Genomic DNA, 19,273 nt, shown 5'->3' with positions numbered 1-19,273 from the left:
GAACTGAATTATCCTTTCGGTTTATAACTTTTATTTTTTTGAAAAAAGAAAAAAAAATTTCAAAATCGGATTTTAAAAAAAAAGGCTTTTAACATTTCAAAAAACCTTAATTAATTTGAAAAAAAATTTGATTTTTCTTTAATTAATTAGTTTTATTAAATTTTTTATATCCTTATAATCAAAAATTTTTTCTATTCCAGGTAGCAAATTTTTTACTTCTTCGATTGTGTGGGGACTTAGATCCAAAATTTTACAAAAGAAAATTTGTGCTTTCAAGAGCTTTCCAGATTCAATTATGTTTTGGTTTACAAATTTTTTAAAAGTAATTTCATTTTTTATTCTTTTGATTTTTTGAAAAGAAGAAAATCTTTTCGTATATTCGATTATTTTTTCTAAATTCACATTTTTATTTTTTTTTTCAAAAAGAAAATTTTTTCTTTCTAAAATTTCAATTAAGTTTAACCTTTTATTTAAATATTGCAAAACTTCGTTTAATGACAAAGGTTGTGTGTTTGAGTTTTCTAGTGAATGAAAATCCCATTCTTCTGAAATCATTTTAAATCTTGAGTTAGTTCTAAATTGATTTTCTTTTTTAACAATCACTATTTATAATAAATTTTCTAAAAAAATAAAAAAAGAATTATTTCTAAAAACGAATCAAATATGAAAAAATATAAATCTAAGTCGTATGAAATCTTTTCCGATTAAAGTCAAAAAAAACCTAAAGGGGCAAAAGATACAACGTTGACCTTAAAATATTTTTTTTTTTCTCCTCCAAAAAAAAAATACAACAAAAATAACGTATCTATAAAAACAAATTGTTTAAGTCTAAATAACAAATATAAAAAGAAAAAATGTTGGCTGTTTATTAAAGAAAAACTGATTATTTCCGATTATAATGGTTTAAATAAATTTTTTTCAAAAATAAATTTAAAAATAAAAAAATTTTTTTTACGAAATGTTTTTAAATCCTAAAAAAAACATTTCGTAAAAAAAAAGAAAAATCTATTAAATCCCCAATTTATTATTTTTTCTTTCGTACGTAATCTTTCAAAATTAAATTTTTTTTCAAGGGGTTTGTTAATAAAAAAGAAGGTAATGCTATTTATCGATTTTTCTGTTTTATCTAAAAATCGAAAATAAAATATTAAAGCAGAACAAAAAATTTTCGTCTCTGTTTTTTCCCTATTCTTCGTCCAGAAACTAGGTAATTTTTGAAAAATTTTCCAGAAAAAATTTTTTAAAGAGAGAAAAAAAATATGATGCCAATATCCATGAAGAGAAAGGGTTGAATCAACAATATGATTTGATTGGCGTCGAAAATTGCTTTTAATTTTTGAAATGTGTTCTAAAAATTCAGAGTAAGAAATAGGAATTAAGGGACTTTTTTGAAAATTGTGCCGGGAATTTTCAAATAAAATGTGTTTGTTAACTACAAAAGCTTGGTTTGGAAAAAAGCATTCATCGTTGCTAAAAAAAGCAATATAATGAGGAGGCATGGTTGAAGTTTTTCTATTATACCTTTTTAAGTTTTGAGATTCAAAATCTGAAAAAAAAGTATCTTGAAAAATTATTTTTTCTAGAAGAGAATCATCGGGATATAAAAATTCCCAGAGTCTTGTTATTGCCGAACTATTATTAAAGGTTCCTTGAAAATTTTTTTCGATTTTAGTTATTGTTGCATATTTCCATTTTCCATCCACTGAAAATTTATAAATATACTCACCAGGATACAATGGAATGAGACCAGAAAAATCTAATTCGGAAGGACATAGTGGAATAGTTCCCCGCCATCCATCCCAATCCCCAGAAACATAAACAGTGGGGCCTTCTACATCCCATGCAAAAATAGTTGGAACTGGGATCTTAGGAAAGAGGACGTATATAAAATTCATTATTGGTTTATTCAAAAAATTAAAAAAAAAATTTTTTAGCGATGGATTTTTGCGAAGTTGGAAACCTAAATTTCTTTTTTTTTTTTCGAGGTATTTAAGAGACGGGTACGTCCCCTCCATTTTTATTGGGTAAATCAAGGGACATTAAACTCATCCACACTTCTTTTCCTTCATGTTTCACATAAATAGGAACAATGATAAAAAACTATTATTCTTTAATTCAATTTTTTTTTCAAATTTTTCATTTGAAATTTAATTTTAGTTAAAAATTTTTTTTAAAAAAAATTTTAAAAAGATTATTTGAAAATATAAAAAAGAAAAACTTTAAATCTTTCTTCCAACAAAATTTTTTATTTTTTTAGAAGGAGGATTAATGTCATTTTGAATTCTATTGGAATTAATTACAACCTTTAGATTGGAATTTGTCATTAAATTATTCTCCTTTTTTTTTTCGTTTTTTGAGAAAGAGTTTAAATTCCCTTGATAATAAATTTGATCCAATTTGGAAAAAGATTTATATGTCCAAATACAAAATCTACCAACATGCCCGCCAGGAGCTAATTTTTGAATATTAAGGTAATCAATGCAACAGGTTTCAATTCCTGGAATATTCCTAAATGCACGGGCATTTTTTTCAAAAATAATTAAAGGGCCGAGATATTTTTTTCTCCTTCGATTTCTTAATTTTCCTTTTCCAGCTTTTAAAGTTTTTTTTTTTAGTTTATCCCTGATATCCGAATACGCCCCTAAATTCTTCAAGGCTGTTTGACCGAATTTTGTACAAATAATTGACTCAACACAACTTTCAATAACGAGGGGAATTTCAGGTGTTTCTGAAATTTTATGACCCCTAGCCATAACCAAAGATACTAACCCGGAGCAGGCTACTGAGGTCAAAACGGCTTGTCTTCTTTGATTTTTTATTATTTTATGATGCCATTTTCTCCATATTGTGGTAGGTGAAAACATTCTACCTCCTCGACAGAAATTTCCAACAGCTCCTTGACCACTTCGATTGGTCCCACTTCCTTTTACCCGAGGGATTCGAGCAACAGCTCTTCCAGTTCCCCAAGAAATAGCGCTTGTATTCATTCCCGAACTTTGATTTACGGAGTAAGATTGTCTTTTATTTTTCGACATATTTAAAAATACAAACTTAAATATATCTATTCGTATTGGAGATAAAAAAATTTCAGGTAGATTCACTGAATCTACTAGAAATTTGTCTTCTGAGGAATAAACATTAACTTTCCAATTTTCCATTATCAAAAAATTTAAACTATTAAAAAAATTAAAAAAGGGACATAACTTTCCACATATCTTAAAAATTTTTTAATTTATGGAAACTAAAGACAATTATAACCCAACTCAAAATCTACAAGCAAATCGTCCTTTGGAAAAATGTACTGATTGCGGAAGCGAAAATTTATTAGAAGATAAAAAGCAAGGAGATTTAATTTGTTTTGAGTGTGGATTGGTTTTGACTAGTCATAATATCGATTTTACTTCTGAGTGGCGTTGTTTTGCAGATGATCAACGTGGGAAAGATCCAACAAGGATTGGCGATCCAAATCACCCTCTTTTAGAATCCAATTCTGGAACTCTTATATCAAAAGGATTAAGAGGAGCAAATAATTTAAATGAAAGATTAGCGACAACACAAAACCAAAGTAATTTACAAAAAACCGATCGTTTTTTGACGCAATCTTTTTCTAAAATAAATTTATTTCTTGAAAAAAATTTTTTATTTAAAGGAATTAAAGAAAGAGTTGAAGAACTTTTTAAATCATATTTTGATTATTTAACTCTTCGCTCAGATGGAAGTCGAACCAGATATTCTTTACGAAAAGATGAAACTTTGTCATCCATTGCTGCATCCATTTTTATTGTCTCTAGGAATGAGGGAATTCCCAGAACTTTTAGGGAAATCTACGAAACTACAAAAGTTCCAAAAAAAGAAATTGGTTCAAGAGTAAGAGCAATCGAACGATCTCTCCGCGGGGTAAAAATATCCAAAATCCGGAATACGGAAGATTTTATCTCTAGATTTTGTTCTAAACTAGGATTACCTGTTTTTATATCAAGGTTGGCCGAAAAACTAGCAAAGACTGTTAGAGAAAAAGAAGGACTGTATGGAAAAAACTATATTTCAGTTTCTGCAGCTTCTATTCATGTTATTTCACAACTTTCTCCAATAAAAAATAAATGTACAGCGAAAGAAATTGCTAAAGTCGCTGGTATAAGTGAAATAACCCTCAGACTTACGCAGAAAGCAATGTACCCTTATCGGGATAAAATTTTGAAAACATTAATTCCACCCAATTTTAACCATTATAAATTGGAAAATTCGGTAGAAAATTTTTTGGAGAACTAAAAATAATGAGGAAAAGATCTTTTTATTTTTCCAAAAAAAAAAATTTCAATTATGTAAAAATTATAGGTTTAAAAAATTTCTGATTTATTTTAAAATTTCTTTTTGAAAACTGTAGAATCATAAATCAGGTAATTTTTTTTTAAATCAGACCATCCCCTAATTGGGTTTAGACTCAACCTAGGACCTATCTCTATTAAATGTTCGATTTTATAGCTACTATGAATATTTTCCTTTCGTGAAAAATTTATTTGAAAAATGCGAAGCCATATTTTATTTTGGTAATTACAAAAACTAATTACATGATCAACAAAAGGCAAAATCTTCCTGTGTTTAGTTTTTAAAAAAAAAAAATTCTGAAAAATTTGTTTAATCATCATTAAATGTGGTTTTTTTTCAAAAGAACTATCGAACAAAATTATCGGTTTAGCCGATTTAAAACGATTTCCCAGGAAAAAAAAAGAAGCGGAAGACTTGATATTTTGGATGGAAAGGCAAAAAAGCGGATCAGTCGGGAGTCTATTTATCCAAAGATAGTTTTTTTTTTTTTTAAATTCGAAAAAAAATATTATCTGGGGTTTTTTAAAATTAACAAAAAAAGTAAAATTTTTGAAAAAGCTTTTTATTTTTTGTCCTTTAAGAATTTTAGAATGAAAAGTTAGTTTTTTAAAATCTTTCAAAATTTGGAATTTGGAATTTTTTTTTTTTTTAATATTGCTTGCAATAATAGGTTTTTTTTCTTTAAAACTCTTTTGAATTAAATAAAGAAAATTCTTTCGGTAAAAAGAATTCAGAAAATTGTTTTTAGAAAATGAACTTGTTCTTGGTAAAATTTCCATTTTTTTAAAAAAGATTATTGAAAAAAAAAAAAAGTTCTTTTTTATAGTTAATATTTTAATATTAAAAATATAAAATCTAGTGGTTTAATTTTTTATCATAAAACCATTATGGAAATCGATACAAAAGGGAGGGAAAGAAGAAACTTCGCAAAAGCGACTATTGTAGGATTCAAAAGAGGTTTACGGCAGCAAAAAATTAAAGATGTTCGAATAAAAATTTCAAAAATAAAACATGAAAAAGAATCTAAATTTTTTTTGGGAAAAAAGGTTTTTTTTATTCCAAAAAATTTAAATATTAAAAAAAGAAAGGTGATTTGGGGAAAAATAAAAAAACTTCACGGAAGGTCTGGTGTTTTCATAGCACAGTTTAAGAAAAATCTTCCCCCCAACTCAATTAGTATGAATGTCAATATAAGCTATTTACCATGGTGAAAAGGAAAAAAAGGGTAATACACCATTTTTAATCATATTATAATAATCAAATAAATTATTTATAAAAAAAATGTTTTTTGTAAATGTAATTGTTCCTCCTTTTAAAAACCAAACAAAAAAACTTTTCGCAAAAAAAAGAAAAGCTTCGGATGACAAAAGTATAACAATGAAAAATTTTTCCAACAGTTTTTCCGAAAAAATTACTAGAAAAAATTTTTTTGGAAAATTTTGGTTTTGTTTTTCAACTATTGGGATCGATTTTTCTTTTGAAAATAAAAATTTTGCGATGGCTGAAAATTTGGAGAAAAATAGTTTAGCCTTTTCGACCAAAAGCGGTTTAAAAATAATCGACTTTTTACCAGGAGAAGCTCAGATGCCACAATGGGGAGATTTTGTAATCATAAATTATGTACTGTACAAAAATTCCTCCCAAAAAATTGAAAAAATCAGTGATACCTATCAAAAAAATACTCCTTTTTTGTTTATTCATGGAGGAGGGCAAACTATTAAAGGACTTGAAGAAGCCGTCCATAGCATGAAAAAAGGAGGAAAACGAAGAGTCGTTATACCACAAGAATTAGGATATAATGTCCCAGGATTGGGTCCAATTCCACCTGAGAATTCGAAAAGAAAAAAATTACTTTCCCAAGAAGAATTGGAAAATAAAAGCTCTAACATAATTTTGGATATCGAACTCGTTGATATAAGAAAAAATGATAAAAAACAAAAATTATTCAGACCTACCTCGTTTTCAAAAACAAAAGAGTAATAAACCCGCTTAATCCAAAGAATAAATTAACAGTCTTTTTTATTTTTTTTTATTTAATAAAAAAATACTTACTTTATTTTATATTTATTTTGGGAAATGTCTTTTTGGTGGAAATCAAATACAGGGTTTAATTTAGCTTTAAAAAAAATATGTGAAAAAAAATTACTTTTTCCAGATTTCTTCCAGATTTTTACAAGAGGACTGAAAGCTTTCTTTATTTTCAGAAATATTTTTTATCATAAAAAAATTGTGTTTAATTTTCCAGTTTATTTATTGAAATTTTTCCTAAAAGTTTTTTCAACCTTTAATTCAAATAATTTACCTCTAAAAACGGGAGGAACCCATTTTAAACTTAACCGGATTCTTGATTTTATTCTAAAAACCGATTTCAAAAAAAACTTTGAAAATCCAATTGAAAATGTTTTCAAATCCGGAAAAATAAAAAAAAATTTTACTGAGAATTTTTCTTGTTTTCTTTTTTTTAATTCCAAGATTTTTTTAAAAAGTAAAAAAACAGAAAAAATTAAATTTAATAACGTTTTAATACGCTTAAGAAATTTTAAAAAAAAAGGCATCTATCCAAATCTGATTTTTTTTTTTTTGGAAAAAATGTTCCAAAGCTCATCTAAAATTTTCAATTTTAAAATAGATTTACTCTTTTTTTCAAAAAAATATATTTTTCGAATTTTTAAACCAAGATTTTTTATGAAAGAAATTGTTTTCTTAAAACTTTTCAAACATTTTTTTTTTTGGTTGGACAATAAATGGAATCAGAAAAGACTTTTTGCTTTTTCTATTTTAGAAAAATTTTTAATTCAAGAATGGAAAAAGAAGAAAATTTGGTTAAAAAAAAAAAAAAAATTTTATTGTAAAATTAAATCGAATAAATTACTTTTTTCTTTAAAAAATACTCGCCTTTTTAGAAATTTTCAAAAGTCCCCTTCATCAAAAAGATGCGAAAAAATTTGTATTGAAAAATTAGCGTTATTGCTACGGGATTTTTTTTTTTTAATTCGAAAAAAATCTCAAAGCTTTTTTAAAAAAATTATAAACAAAAAACAATTTTGCAAAAAAATTTTTTTTTTTGTGTTTTGGAAAATTAATGGATTTCATTATAAAAACGAAGACTCCTTGTTCAAAATAAAATTAAATTTAAAAAGACTTTTTTTCTTCCATGAATTTTTTTCTTGGTCCCCAAATTTTTTCTCTTTATTTACTCAAAATAAAATTTTTAAAATTTTAAATCAAAAAAACCTTCGACTCAAATTTGAAAATTACAATCGACTATCTTGGAATTTCAAAAAATTTTTTATAAACTTAAATAATAAATATTTACATCTGAAATCTTTAAAAATTATTCATGAAAAAGAAATTAAAACACAAGAAAATTTTTTTGAAAATTATCTTCACCTTGTAAGTGATTTTAAAAATTTAGAAAAAAATTTTTCTGAACCTAGAGAATTTTTTCACAATTTTCTTCCTTTTTTTTTTTTAGATTTAATAAAAGATTTTTCTCTTCTAGAAAAGTTTAATTATTCGAAAAAGCCTTATTTAAAAGTATTTAATTCTCTTATTTGGAAAATTTGCAAAAATAAAAAAATTTTTTTTTATAGAAATTTATCTTCCTTTATTTTGAATTTATCTGGATCAGAATTAAAAAAATTTATATTCAATTTTTCCCCCGAAGATTTACAAAAAAATAAAAATGAAATGGTGGAAAGCGCGAAAATTTTTTTAAAAAAAAGTAAAAAAAGTAAAAATTATCTTAGAAAACAAACATTTTCTTTTCTTTTCGGAATTGTTTCAAGAATTTTGCCTTTAGTAAAAAATCAGTTGATTTATTCTCTCAAAAAAAATACATTTGAAAATCCTACCACCAATGTCCTAGAAACCATAAATATGTTTAAAACCTATTTTTCAAATAATTTCGATGAGGAATTGAGTTTTGAAAAAAATTCAAAAATAATTCAAAATCATTGGATATTTCTAAGTATTTCCCGAATTTTAATTAATAATTCAAAAAAAGAAAAAAAATTTTGGTTTTTATATTGGGAATTTATATCTTTTGAGTTTTCAAAATTTTGTGCTCACCCTTTCCTTTTTTTTTCAAGAATTTTTGAAGAAATCTGTTTCAAATTGGAAAATTTGGTGGTAGAAAAAAATTCCAATAATAAAAAAAGTTTTCAATACAAAAGTTTTTCTTTAATGAATTTTTTTCTGGTTTCGTTTAATAAAAAAATTTTCTTTGAAAAATTCGAGTTAAATTTAAAAAAAACCAATGTTATAGAAAATCAAACCTTCCATTTTAATAAAAAAAAAAATTTTAAATTTTCGATTTGTAAAAATGAAAAGGAAAGAAAAAAAACTCTAGTCGATTTTTACTCCAAAATTTTTTTTAATCTATCTTGTACAGGAATTCGAGAAATAAATATGGCTTATGTTTCCGCTTTAATAAAACTAGCTTGCTCTCATCAAGATATTTCGGAAAAATTTTTTAAATTTTTAATTTTTTGTCTTAGTAAATTTTCCGAAAATGAAATTTTATCGGAAATTATAATCTCTTTTGGAGAACTGTGTATTATTTTTCCAAATAAATTTTCTGAACATTTTAAAGAAATTTGTTATATTTTTTCTTATAAAAATCACAAACAAGGAAAAAATATTTTAAATTTTTTTTTTTATGGAATTTTTAGAGGGTTTTTAAAACCAAAACGGGAGTGTTTCGATCTTATATTTAAATCTTCGGATAAAAATTTGGTATTTTTTAGATTGAAAAAAAATTTTTTAAAACAATTATTACTCACCCAAAAAAATTCGAAAACCACTTTGTGTTTTGAATTGGTTTCAATTTTAATTAAAATAGAAAATAGTCCCGAAATTATTTTTAAAATATTTTTAGGGGGATTAGAAGGTTTTTTTCGCGAATTGACAAAAAAAGAAAATTTATTAGAAAAATTTCTTTTTTTGTTTAAAATAGTTAAGAAAAAAACTGACCAAAAAAAAATATTATTCATTATTTCCACTTTCTTCCATAACGAAAACGAAATTAAAAAAATAAACTTGTTTTTTTCGAAAAATTCCTTTTTATTTCTAGATGTAAAAATAAAGGATGAAATTATTAGTGCTTTTTTTAAAAAAACCGGAAATTATAATTTAAGAAAAAATTTAATTAAGTCATTAAGCCATTTAGTTTTAGTAAAGGCTCCATTTAAAATTTAGTTTTTCCTTTTTTTTAAAAAGTTTTTTTTTTTATTATTCATAGTATCGCTTTTATTTTTTGCAGAAGGATCAAGATTTGCCTCATCTCCTATAACATCGCCTAAACTTTTTTGCAGTCCTATAGCTCCACTTAGAATAAGACCTGAAATTAAAACAAATAACCAATCTAGTGACCCGGTTTCCATAAAAATGATTATGAGGGTTGTTTTTTATGATTTTTTACAATCATTTAACTTGTCTACAAGAATTTTTGGGAAATTATTTTTTTTGTTTTTTGGAATCACCAAATGAATTTAGAAATTTTTTTTTAAATTTTAGTCTTTGCAAAGCTCTTCCTTTTGGTTGTTTTTTTCTCTCTTTTTTTTCAACTTTTGGAGTTTGACCTTTTACCTTTCCTGCTCTCGATAAAGAACCGTGCACTTTCCCCATAATATTAAAAAGTTAATTTATACAACTTTTAATGAAGTGAAACTAATATAAAATGCGGACCGAATATTTAATTTTTCTAAATTTATCCAAAAAAAGGAAATTAAAAAAATGTCTTAAGCTTTATTATTCGAATTACTTGGCAAACAGGCAAAAAACCTTATTTTTGAAAAACGAAGAAAGAAAGAAAATTTATTTTTTCCAAGAAAAATTTAAATATCTCGCTAGGTTTAATTATGAAAAAAATTTTTATCTTACCCTTTTTTATCGGTTTAATGAATATCAATCACAATTCGGAAATTTCAATCCCCGAGAAAAAATTTTTTTAAAATTTTTATTTTTAAATTCAAAAAAAACTTTTGGTTTTTTTTCAAATTTAACAAATTTGGGAGTTTGTTTTCCAAATTTTTTTGCTGAAAAAAAAAATTTATTTTTTATTGATGTCGGAGAAAAAATTTTTTTTAATTCTCAATTTTCTTTTAAAAATTTTTTTATTTTTGAAAAATTTATGAAAAAAAAATATGATAAATCTTTTAAATATCCATATGAAAATATTTTGGATTTTTTTATTTTTTTGAAGAAAAAAAAATTTTCTATGCTTAAAAAAAATTTTTTTGGTGGGTTTTCTGAAAAGATTTTTCTTATCGAATTTTTGGTCGAAAATTTTTTTAAAAAAAATAGGAATTTTAATATTTGGGAAAGTTTTTTCTTTCAAGTTGAAAAATTTTTTTCTTTTTTTCCAGAAAGACAAATTAATCACGAAATATTTCGATATTTTTTTATTACAATTAAAAAGATTTTTAAAAAAGAAAGGGAAGGAGGTTTGTCAAATCGGCTTTTTTTTTTTCGAGAAATTTTCAAATTTTTATTTAAAATAGAATGGAATGATTATTTTTTTAAAAAAAAAATAGAATTAAGAAATTCACCAAATAACATCTCTGTTCTTTTAACAAAGAAAACTAAATTTTCATGGAAAATTTTAAAAAACATTGATAAAACATATCTTCATCGACATGAATATATTTTCAAACTAACCGGTTTATTTCCCGGAAAAATTTTTTCTTTTTTAAAAATGATTGAATTTCAATGTTTTTTTTTCCTTTGGAATTTTAAAAAATATTATTTACTTTTTACTCTTTTTACAATTTCAGAAAAAATCTTGTTTCCAAAAAATAAATTTGTAAAAAAATTTAATCTAGAGTTTTTTAAAAAAGAGCCAAAAAAAAAAGAAATTTTTATAAATTTAATTAAATTAAATTTTCTTTCATTAATTTATCAATCTACCCAAAAAAAAAATTTTTTAGAAAAGGTTGATCTTTCGAGTTTTGTACTTATTAATCACAAGAAAAAAAGTTTTATTGATTACCTTTTTTTTTTTATTTTTTTTCAACAATCTGACGTTTTTTTAACCTAAAAAATAATAAGGGTTGTTTAAAACATTGATAGAGGTAAATTCGATGACAAAAGCATGTTATAATTTAAAAAATTTTGGTGAATTTCATAACAAGGAATTGCTACCATTTCTTGGTTTTTTTTTATTTTAAAATTTTCAAAATTAGTTAATTTTAAAAAAAAAGAAAAAATTGTTTTTTGTTTAATCTTGTTATGTGAAATCGGGAAAGGGTATTTGAGATTAATTTTTTTTTCGGGAAAAACCCACTTATTGGATTTAAAAAACGATTTTTTCTTATTAATTTCAATATTTCCAAAATTTAATTTTATTAAACGATTTATTACTAAATTTTTCTTTTCTTTTCTTTTTACAGTTCCCCCCGGTAAAACTAAAGAACTTCTTTTGAATTTTTTTCTAATTAGAATTAGGTGGGAAATTTTATGAAGAGAAAAGAAAAATGAAAAGCAAAATTTTTTATATGATTTTGGAAAAAATTTTTTGAAGCAAAGTGTTCTTCCTTGAAAATTTTTCAACCTTTTTTTCTCCATTTCAAATAAATAATTTTTCCTTTGAAATAAAAAAGAACGATAAAAGACTAAAAATTTTACACCAATCTTTTTTTTGATAATTTCTTTTTTGTTTTTTACAATCATAAAATTTTTTCAAACCAAAAAAATGAAAATTCATTTATAAACCTAGAAAAATTTTTTTTTTGAATTTTTTTATAACCAAATTTAAGTTAAATTTCAAAGGAGTTTCACCCAATAATCAACCTTTTAATTAAAGTTAGTTAAATAAAATAAAAAATTTTTAATTTTTTGTAAAAAACCCTCTGTTAAATCGGTGAGATTTTTATTATCTTCAAAAAAATTCGTTGAAGATTTTTAAAACAATAAATTTTGAATACTATGAAATAAGATTTTTAAGAGTAAGTTATTTTTTTACATAAAAAAAATAAAATGATAAAATTTAATTTATAAAAAACTTACGATCCCAAAAAAAAGCACTCATGGCCAAATTGGATAAGGCATCGGCCTACGAAGCCGGGGATTGCAGGTTCGAGTCCTGTTGTGTGCGTTTTTAGAAAAAATAAATTTTTTTAAATGAAAATTATACATTCTAATGATGAATATGTTTCCAATTGTCAGATTTTTTTTTTGTTTTATCGAAATTTTTTTATCCCAAAAAAAGAAAAAGATTTTTACTATTTATTCGAAAAAAAAAATTATTTCCAAAAAAGAAAAGAAAATATTCAATCTACCAAAAATACTGAAAACAAATTTTTTTTTTAAATTTGGGAAATAAAATGTTAAATTTTATTTTATTTGGAGAAAATTTAAATTGAAAAATAGAAATATTTTCCAAGTTCGAAATGATTTTTTTTTTAACAAAAGCCCTTGCCCCTAATTTTCTAAAGCATCAAAAGGAATTTTAATTAAAAACTGGTTATTCAGGCCTAACACGCAATTTTGAAATCTAAATTGTAGGATTCGGAAAATTAAACGTTGCTTGTTATAAAAAGAAAATTTAGTAATTAAGTAAATTTAACAAAAAATTCTAAAAACCCGAAAAAATATGGTTGTTTGGATTTTTTTCTTAAAAAACAGAAAAAAATTCTTTTTTTCCCATTTAAATAGAAAAAATAGGCAAAATTTTCCAATTTATCACCATAAAATAAATTTTTTGTAAAAGACACAATTTTTTTCTGTTTTTTAAGAATTTTCCATTCAGTTTATTAATGGCAAATTTTCCCCCAATGAAGAAAAATTCCCCCCCAAAAAAATCATAATTTAGATTTTTTTAAAAATCCATGGACTTCGCCAAATGGATTAATTTGTTTAATTAAAATCCAATTTTTTGAAATATCTTCTAAAAAGTTCATAAGGAAGAGAATTTTTTTTGGATTTTTAGTTGCTTTGATTTTTTCAATAACCGGGGTTAGATTTAAACCATTAAAAGGAGTTTTTGTCTGAAATTTTTTTGAGAATTTTGAGAATGGAAGTTTTTTTTTTAATTTAAGTTTTTTGGATTTATAATTTAAGTCGAAATAAGATTTCAACTCATAAGTTTCAAAATCTGTAGAAATTTTTTTAAATTTTTTTTTTTTTAAAAAAATTTCTTTTCTCTCTCGTTTTTCTCTCTCTTTTTCAACAGTTCCTAATAAGATAATTTTTAAAATTTTTTTTTTAAGAGGGAATTTAAGAATTTTTTGTTTTAATAATTTGTTAATTTTATTTTTGTTAAGATCAAAATTTAAAAATAAGTCTGAAGTAGTAAGTTTTTTTTTTCTTAATAAATTTGTATTAAGTTTACCGTTTTTAACAGCAAAATCTTTTTTTTTTTGGGATATTTTTTGAGCAACTTTGATTTCAGAATTTTTTGGTAAAAAAAGTGGAAAGATTTGTTTTTTTTTTAAATATTTGTTTTTTTTAATTTCTGAAAATCGTTTCTTAATTTTTAAAAGGTCTTGGTTTTGTTTTATATAATCAGTAGATAAAATTTTCCGTTTTTTTAAAATTAAAGAATGGCTTTCTGAAAAATTCGATGTAAAAAGTTTCTTGTTAACAGGTTTATTTAAAAAAAAAAAATTTCTTTCCGAAATTTTTTTTATTTTTTTGTTATTTAATAATTCTTGAATTTCACAAAAAACTAAAAATTCTTTTTCAAAAAATAATTTTGATAATTTTTCGAAAAAAATTCCGAAAATGTTGAGATATGTTTGGTGTAAATTGTAGATAGATAGTTTGCAAAAATTTTTTAAGCTGTTGTATTTTGTTTTAGAAAATTTTTGCAATCCGATCGAATCAAAAAGAAAAAGGTAACTTAATAAATTTTTTGAAAAAATAATTGAATCCATAAAAAAAGGAAGTATTTTTAATAATTGTTTTGCTTTTATTATTTAATTTTCCCTTTTTAAATATTTTTTTTTTTTTTTGAAAATTTATATTTATAAAGATGCCCTTTTTTAGTTTAAATTCAAAGATTACTTGCTTGAATTTTTTCTTCAGAATAAGAGCATCTATATCTGAATGTTATCTTCCAATCGCTTTAATATTTAAAAATATTTCTCCTTTTGAAAAAATTTATTTCTCAAAGAAAAAATTTGATATTTTTTTTAGTTTGAAAAAAAATTTTTTTTTTTGGGGCTTTTTAAAAAAAAAAAAATCAAATAACACTCAAAATCTTTTCTTTTTTTTAAAATTTTCAAAAATTGTAAAAAAAAGAAAAAAAGACAGCTTTTTAAACGTTTTTTTTTTTAATGATGATATATTAAAAAAAAAAAAAAAAAATGAATTTATTGATTTTTTTTTGTTCGTATCTCAGCACAAGCATAAAGGAAATTACATGAAAGAACTAAAAATTTACATAAAGAACAGTTCATTCATTGAAGTTCAAACGAAACGTTATTTTTCAGAGGAACTTTTTAAAACTTTTGTACGAAATGGAATAATGAAAATCTCGAACCAAGAATGTGCCTTTTTCTCTCTATTTCAAAAAAATTTTGTAGCTATTGCTAGTAAAAAATTTTTTTTGAATAAAAATTATGTTAAAAAAAATCAGAACAGCAATCTTCCTTGTTTAAATTGTCCAGTAGAATACGATTGCCGACCTCAAAATATAATAAACCTTTTTGATTGTTATTATTTAAAATTTTGGAAAAACCAAAAATTGTTGGGTAGAAACAAAATTCATTTCTTTGTCCAAAAAGAAAAATAACCAGAACCCTTTTTTTTTTTTTTTTTTTTTTTTTTTTTTTTTTTTTTGGAAATTAACAATTTTAATTTTTTATAAATTTTCTTCTTTTTTTAAACCTATGGCCTTACGGAAAAAAAAATTTTTTTAACAGAGAACAATTTTTCTTGTCGATTAAAAAAGAGACCAACCGAGGAAAAAAGAAATTGGTAAATTAAAAAAAGTAAATAAAATACGGCGCCACAAAATATCTTTTTGTCCATTCAGCTTTTTAAAGGTTTCCGGTAAATAGTTTAAAACAAAAAAATTATTAATTAGTTGACGATTTTGCTCGATAAAATAGTGATTAGTATTTTTGTCTATATAGTTGGTTAAAAAAAATTCTGTTTCTGGAAAACAAAACATGAATAATTTCGCGAAAATTGACCAGCGAATTTTTTTTTTCTCCAATTTTTTTTGATAGATATTTAAAATTGAACCGACCATTTTTCTTTTCTGAAAAATTGAAAAATGAAGAAAACTGGGTAAGGAACTTTTTGGTTTTTCGAAAAAACCAGAAATTTTTTCTCTTTCTTTTTTTATCCGATAAATATTTATATCAAAAAACCAGTCTATTTTGTCTAGATTATTTCGAACATTTTGTGTTTTAAAAAGTAAACTTGTCACTTGACTTTGTGGTATAAGATGTGATGGTTTTTTTTCTGTAGCTCTTTTTTTAGTTTTTGTTTTTCGAATTGAGTAGGCCGAAAGTAATGTCTGAATTCTCTTTATAAATTTTTCATTTTCCCATGAACTATGGAACATGTCGACGAAAAAAGAATGGGTTTTAGCTATTTGGGAGGAATTTAACCTCTTTTTTATTTTTTTATTTACGTGAATTTGCGTAAGTTCGAACACAAGTTTATTGAATTTAATTTTTTTATGAGTATTTTTCTCTCTCCCTATGATGGCGCATTGATTTCCCCAATTAACTTTTTTTTGAAAAATACCTAAGAAAATATAGTAACGACAGAGAAGATTGATCAGTAAAAAAAGGCCACGCCAGGAAGACTTTTTTTTTTTTTGCTTTAGCTCAGCTAAATCATTTTCAATAAAAATTATTTTATCTTCGATGTAAAATACTTCAATTTTCATTATATTTATCAAAAAAAGAATTCTTTTTGGAGTGGAAAGATGTTTTTTTAAAATTTTTTTAAATTTTTGATAAAAAGAAAGTAGTTTTTTTTGATTGAAAAAACAGATAGTTTTTCTTTCTTTTTTTATCAACAATAATGAAAGATAGGAAGAGAATATTACTAAATCCTGGATAAGAAATTTCATTTGGTACCATAATTTTTTATTCAAAAAATAAAAAAAAGGCTCAAAAAAGCATTTCTTTCGAAAAGAGTTATGAGATAAAGGCATGATTTTAAAAAATTAGTTTTTTCTTTTTTTTTCTCTCTTTCTCTCCAGAGTTTTTCTTTTTTTAATGTAAAATCGCTTAGAAATTTTTCTATTTTATGACACGTGTCTTTTATTACAGGTTACTTTGAGCTTTTTTTTTTACCTGCGAAATATAAATTTTTTCCTTTCCCGACTTCTTTTTGATTTATTTGAAATTTCGAACTTTTTTTAATAAATTTTGAAAAGTACTTTCCAACCAAGAATATTAAAGAATAAAATTTGATGTATTCGAAAAAACACCTTTCCCCCCCCAAGCGTTTCGTTGTTTTTTCTGAATGGAGTCAAAAGATATATAATAAAAAATTTTTGTTACTAGAAACAAGTTTCCACAGTCTGATAAAAAAACGTCCTATTCAATTTTTAAACAAAAAAAAAAAAAAATTAAAAGTAGAGTCGGCCTTTCTTTATCTATCAAACTCATCAATTCGTTTTAAAAAAAATATAACAAAAACTATTGCGATAAATATATTTCCTCGATTTTTATATTATTTACAAGATTTATCTTTATCTATAAATTTCATAATTTTTTTCTCGTTTTTCGTCTTACATATTAATTCTTTTTTTGTATTTTTAAAAAATTAAGCCAAACATTTGCATCTTTTCGTCTCCCTTTTTTTTCTGTTTAAAGAAAAAAAAAATTGGGGAATATAAAAATAGCTAGGTCCGGTTCCTCTTGTTTTTTCTTAGCTTTTTTTAGATAGAATGTGTTTATGTTGCATATCTTTGTGTCCATTCTTGTGCAGTTGCCTCATATCGTGATCGATTTTCTTTAAAAACACGCGCAATTTCGGGAACTAAAGGATCGTCTGGATTTGGGTCAGTTAATAATGAACTTATCGACAGTAAAACTTTTGAAATCGTTAATGCAGGGCTCCATTGATCTCGTAGAATATCTAAGCATATATTGCCGTTAGAATTAATATTTGGATGATAAATACGGGTAATGAATTGAACTTTGGGAGGCTTAAACGGATAATCTGTTGGAAATGTGATACCGAGAAAAAATACGCCTCCACTATAAGGAGAGTCTCCTGGACCAATTATAGAAGCTGTCCATTTAAATAAATTATCACCAATAGGACCAGCAGAACAATTAGATGGAGGATCTTTCATTAAATCTTTTAATTCTTTTTGGATTCGTTTTGTAGCCATTAATGTTTTTTTTTTTTTTCTATACTCTTTAAATAAAAAGTTTAAAAATGTTTTGGTTTGCGGTTGGGCTAACTAGGGCTAAATTTCATTTTTTTTATATTTTTTAAAAAAAAAGAAATATATTTGTTTTTTTTTTAAATATAAATACTTAATTTTTTTTTAAATAAATATTAAAAACACCGTACACGGATAATATTATTCCCTTAGATAAGGGAAAAGCTGATTAATATATTGTTGTTGTTGTACTTTCAAAACATTAATAAAATAATGGTTTGAGCCTATTGTTCTGATCTATTTTTTTTTCCATTCTTTTAGCGAATTCCATATTAGACAAAACAACACGCACCATAAATCTATCCAGTAAAATTTTTAAAGAAAACTTTTTTTGCACAGACAGAGAATAAATACCCTATATCTCTTGTTATTTTTTTAAAAAAAAAAGAAAAAAAAAAAAGCCTTCCGAAAAATTTTCTTTAATTTCTTTTTTCAAATATATGCTAATGCATATTAAAGAAAAAAAAAAAAAAAAAAAGAAAAAATTTTTTTTTTTGACTTTTTTTAATATTTAATAACTTTTTCTCTTATTTTTTTTTGTAAAAAAAAAAAAATGGAGAAAAAAAGCTTGTTAAACATAAAATTTAAAAGAGTCAAAAGAAAAAGGAGACTATTGAAATCGGTAACGTTTTGCTATAACACTCGAAAAAGTCTTGGTTTAACTATTGAAGTTCGCTTGTCTTTTTTTCTCTTTTCCCTTTTTTTACCAAAAAAAAGCATGCTGTAAGCTGACCAAGACTTTGTTGTACGCAAAAAAAAAAAAAAAAAATTAATGTCGTGTAAAATAAATGTATTTTTAAATTCATTTTTTTTTCCCTTTTTTTTTTTAGTAAAATTTTACTAGAAAAAAAAAAAGAAAAAAAGAAAAAAAATGTGAATTTATCTTTTTTCCAAAAAAAATTTTTCTTTTTCTAATTATGGCTTTTCTTGATTTTTCTTCTTTTTTTCTTCTCTATTCTTTCAAATTAAGACCATACTTATAAAAAAAGTTGTACGGAAAAATAAAATAAAATTTAAAGGGACCATGTGGTAGGCGTATGAGTTTGAAAAATAGAAAAAAAGAAAGTTTTTTCTTAAATGAATGATATTCTTAATTCTCTCTTTCACTCTTTGATACTCCATGTATGTCCTAGAAAATCCACTTGTATTTCGGTAGCATTTAAAATTGAATTTTTTGGTTATTTATTCTTTTTGTTTTTAGAGAAGAGGAAGAAATAAAAAAAAAAAAAAAAAAAAAAATTTCTTCTTCTTCTTTTCGTGAAGGAATAAAAAGACTTTAAAAAAAATTTCATTTGCTATAACGTTGATACTGGGTGAAGAAGCTAAAAGCAAAGCATTGTAGAACATAGTGAATATTATCTATAATTTTTTCATAAAAATTTTTGCGAAAATTAGTTATAGTAAAAAAAAATAAAAATTCTTGTTCTTATTTATCATAGAATAAGAAGACAAAGATAAAAAAATGTTTTTCAATGTTAGTTATTATTAACTGTAATGAAAATTTTTTTATTGACACAGGATTTTTCAGTGCTTTTTTTTTTTAAGGTTTTTTTCATTCCTTTTAATTTTTGTCGATTTTGTCTTCTT

The 19,273-nt window shown here is 23.7% G+C and overlaps 21 protein-coding genes and 1 non-coding gene across 22 annotated transcripts in view; 10 read left to right on the top strand and 12 right to left on the bottom strand.

Moving 5' to 3' along the window:
* Positions 1–138: 138 nt before the first annotated feature.
* HAN_3g391 (hypothetical protein) lies at positions 139–555 on the bottom strand (the record flags this gene model as incomplete). The annotated part of the gene is made up of 1 exon (XM_001712474.1): positions 139–555. The coding sequence occupies one exon, from the start codon at positions 553–555 to the stop codon at positions 139–141; it is 417 nt and encodes a 138-aa protein (XP_001712526.1).
* A 416-nt stretch (positions 556–971) lies between these two features.
* Positions 972–2,015, bottom strand: HAN_3g390 (kin(aab); the record flags this gene model as incomplete). Its single annotated transcript, XM_001712473.1, has 1 exon — positions 972–2,015. One exon carries the CDS (start codon positions 2,013–2,015, stop codon positions 972–974), a length of 1,044 nt encoding a protein of 347 aa, XP_001712525.1.
* A 204-nt stretch (positions 2,016–2,219) lies between these two features.
* On the bottom strand, positions 2,220–3,158 carry HAN_3g389 (rpl1; the record flags this gene model as incomplete). The annotated part of the gene is made up of 1 exon (XM_001712472.1): positions 2,220–3,158. One exon carries the CDS (start codon positions 3,156–3,158, stop codon positions 2,220–2,222), a length of 939 nt encoding a protein of 312 aa, XP_001712524.1.
* Positions 3,159–3,234: 76 nt separating this feature from the next.
* On the top strand, positions 3,235–4,269 carry HAN_3g388 (tfIIB; the record flags this gene model as incomplete). The annotated part of the gene is made up of 1 exon (XM_001712471.1): positions 3,235–4,269. The coding sequence occupies one exon, from the start codon at positions 3,235–3,237 to the stop codon at positions 4,267–4,269; it is 1,035 nt and encodes a 344-aa protein (XP_001712523.1).
* An 89-nt stretch (positions 4,270–4,358) lies between these two features.
* On the bottom strand, positions 4,359–5,105 carry HAN_3g387 (brx1; the record flags this gene model as incomplete). Its single annotated transcript, XM_001712470.1, has 1 exon — positions 4,359–5,105. The coding sequence occupies one exon, from the start codon at positions 5,103–5,105 to the stop codon at positions 4,359–4,361; it is 747 nt and encodes a 248-aa protein (XP_001712522.1).
* A 108-nt stretch (positions 5,106–5,213) lies between these two features.
* HAN_3g386 (rpl35A) lies at positions 5,214–5,537 on the top strand (the record flags this gene model as incomplete). The annotated part of the gene is made up of 1 exon (XM_001712469.1): positions 5,214–5,537. The coding sequence occupies one exon, from the start codon at positions 5,214–5,216 to the stop codon at positions 5,535–5,537; it is 324 nt and encodes a 107-aa protein (XP_001712521.1).
* Positions 5,538–5,607: 70 nt separating this feature from the next.
* HAN_3g385 (fkbp-like protein) lies at positions 5,608–6,306 on the top strand (the record flags this gene model as incomplete). The annotated part of the gene is made up of 1 exon (XM_001712468.1): positions 5,608–6,306. One exon carries the CDS (start codon positions 5,608–5,610, stop codon positions 6,304–6,306), a length of 699 nt encoding a protein of 232 aa, XP_001712520.1.
* Positions 6,307–6,402: 96 nt separating this feature from the next.
* Positions 6,403–9,525, top strand: HAN_3g384 (hypothetical protein; the record flags this gene model as incomplete). The annotated part of the gene is made up of 1 exon (XM_001712467.1): positions 6,403–9,525. One exon carries the CDS (start codon positions 6,403–6,405, stop codon positions 9,523–9,525), a length of 3,123 nt encoding a protein of 1,040 aa, XP_001712519.1.
* On the bottom strand, positions 9,522–9,710 carry HAN_3g383 (hypothetical protein; the record flags this gene model as incomplete). Its single annotated transcript, XM_001712466.1, has 1 exon — positions 9,522–9,710. The coding sequence occupies one exon, from the start codon at positions 9,708–9,710 to the stop codon at positions 9,522–9,524; it is 189 nt and encodes a 62-aa protein (XP_001712518.1).
* Positions 9,711–9,783: 73 nt separating this feature from the next.
* Positions 9,784–9,954, bottom strand: HAN_3g382 (rps30; the record flags this gene model as incomplete). The annotated part of the gene is made up of 1 exon (XM_001712465.1): positions 9,784–9,954. One exon carries the CDS (start codon positions 9,952–9,954, stop codon positions 9,784–9,786), a length of 171 nt encoding a protein of 56 aa, XP_001712517.1.
* A 52-nt stretch (positions 9,955–10,006) lies between these two features.
* HAN_3g381 (hypothetical protein) lies at positions 10,007–11,365 on the top strand (the record flags this gene model as incomplete). Its single annotated transcript, XM_001712464.1, has 1 exon — positions 10,007–11,365. One exon carries the CDS (start codon positions 10,007–10,009, stop codon positions 11,363–11,365), a length of 1,359 nt encoding a protein of 452 aa, XP_001712516.1.
* Positions 11,366–11,382: 17 nt separating this feature from the next.
* Positions 11,383–11,997, bottom strand: HAN_3g380 (hypothetical protein; the record flags this gene model as incomplete). Its single annotated transcript, XM_001712463.1, has 1 exon — positions 11,383–11,997. The coding sequence occupies one exon, from the start codon at positions 11,995–11,997 to the stop codon at positions 11,383–11,385; it is 615 nt and encodes a 204-aa protein (XP_001712515.1).
* Positions 11,998–12,347: 350 nt separating this feature from the next.
* On the top strand, positions 12,348–12,439 carry HAN_3g379. Its single transcript has one exon. It is a non-coding gene; the product is annotated as a tRNA-Arg (tRNA).
* Positions 12,440–13,127: 688 nt separating this feature from the next.
* On the bottom strand, positions 13,128–14,201 carry HAN_3g378 (hypothetical protein; the record flags this gene model as incomplete). Its single annotated transcript, XM_001712462.1, has 1 exon — positions 13,128–14,201. The coding sequence occupies one exon, from the start codon at positions 14,199–14,201 to the stop codon at positions 13,128–13,130; it is 1,074 nt and encodes a 357-aa protein (XP_001712514.1).
* Positions 14,202–14,299: 98 nt separating this feature from the next.
* HAN_3g377 (hypothetical protein) lies at positions 14,300–15,061 on the top strand (the record flags this gene model as incomplete). The annotated part of the gene is made up of 1 exon (XM_001712461.1): positions 14,300–15,061. The coding sequence occupies one exon, from the start codon at positions 14,300–14,302 to the stop codon at positions 15,059–15,061; it is 762 nt and encodes a 253-aa protein (XP_001712513.1).
* Positions 15,062–15,211: 150 nt separating this feature from the next.
* On the bottom strand, positions 15,212–16,441 carry HAN_3g376 (hypothetical protein; the record flags this gene model as incomplete). The annotated part of the gene is made up of 1 exon (XM_001712460.1): positions 15,212–16,441. The coding sequence occupies one exon, from the start codon at positions 16,439–16,441 to the stop codon at positions 15,212–15,214; it is 1,230 nt and encodes a 409-aa protein (XP_001712512.1).
* Positions 16,442–16,702: 261 nt separating this feature from the next.
* Positions 16,703–17,062, top strand: HAN_3g375 (hypothetical protein; the record flags this gene model as incomplete). The annotated part of the gene is made up of 1 exon (XM_001712459.1): positions 16,703–17,062. The coding sequence occupies one exon, from the start codon at positions 16,703–16,705 to the stop codon at positions 17,060–17,062; it is 360 nt and encodes a 119-aa protein (XP_001712511.1).
* Positions 17,063–17,188: 126 nt separating this feature from the next.
* HAN_3g374 (ubc4) lies at positions 17,189–17,632 on the bottom strand (the record flags this gene model as incomplete). The annotated part of the gene is made up of 1 exon (XM_001712458.1): positions 17,189–17,632. The coding sequence occupies one exon, from the start codon at positions 17,630–17,632 to the stop codon at positions 17,189–17,191; it is 444 nt and encodes a 147-aa protein (XP_001712510.1).
* Positions 17,633–18,239: 607 nt separating this feature from the next.
* On the top strand, positions 18,240–18,413 carry HAN_3g373 (hypothetical protein; the record flags this gene model as incomplete). Its single annotated transcript, XM_001712457.1, has 1 exon — positions 18,240–18,413. The coding sequence occupies one exon, from the start codon at positions 18,240–18,242 to the stop codon at positions 18,411–18,413; it is 174 nt and encodes a 57-aa protein (XP_001712509.1).
* Positions 18,414–18,646: 233 nt separating this feature from the next.
* Positions 18,647–18,808, bottom strand: HAN_3g372 (hypothetical protein; the record flags this gene model as incomplete). The annotated part of the gene is made up of 1 exon (XM_001712456.1): positions 18,647–18,808. One exon carries the CDS (start codon positions 18,806–18,808, stop codon positions 18,647–18,649), a length of 162 nt encoding a protein of 53 aa, XP_001712508.1.
* A 75-nt stretch (positions 18,809–18,883) lies between these two features.
* On the bottom strand, positions 18,884–19,033 carry HAN_3g371 (hypothetical protein; the record flags this gene model as incomplete). The annotated part of the gene is made up of 1 exon (XM_001712455.1): positions 18,884–19,033. The coding sequence occupies one exon, from the start codon at positions 19,031–19,033 to the stop codon at positions 18,884–18,886; it is 150 nt and encodes a 49-aa protein (XP_001712507.1).
* Positions 19,034–19,180: 147 nt separating this feature from the next.
* HAN_3g370 (hypothetical protein) overlaps positions 19,181–19,273 on the top strand; it is a gene marked incomplete at both ends in the record, with an annotated part of 180 nt that continues 87 nt past the window's right edge. The window contains one exon of the mRNA XM_001712454.1: positions 19,181–19,273. This exon is cut by the window's right edge and continues 87 nt beyond it. Within this exon, the coding sequence (XP_001712506.1) occupies positions 19,181–19,273 (93 nt within the window).

Source organism: Hemiselmis andersenii, chromosome 3 (genome assembly GCF_000018645.1).
Source record: "Hemiselmis andersenii chromosome 3, complete sequence; nucleomorph".
In the NCBI taxonomy this organism is placed as follows: Eukaryota; class Cryptophyceae; order Cryptomonadales; family Hemiselmidaceae; genus Hemiselmis; species Hemiselmis andersenii.
This window is presented reverse-complemented; position numbering and strand designations above follow the sequence as displayed.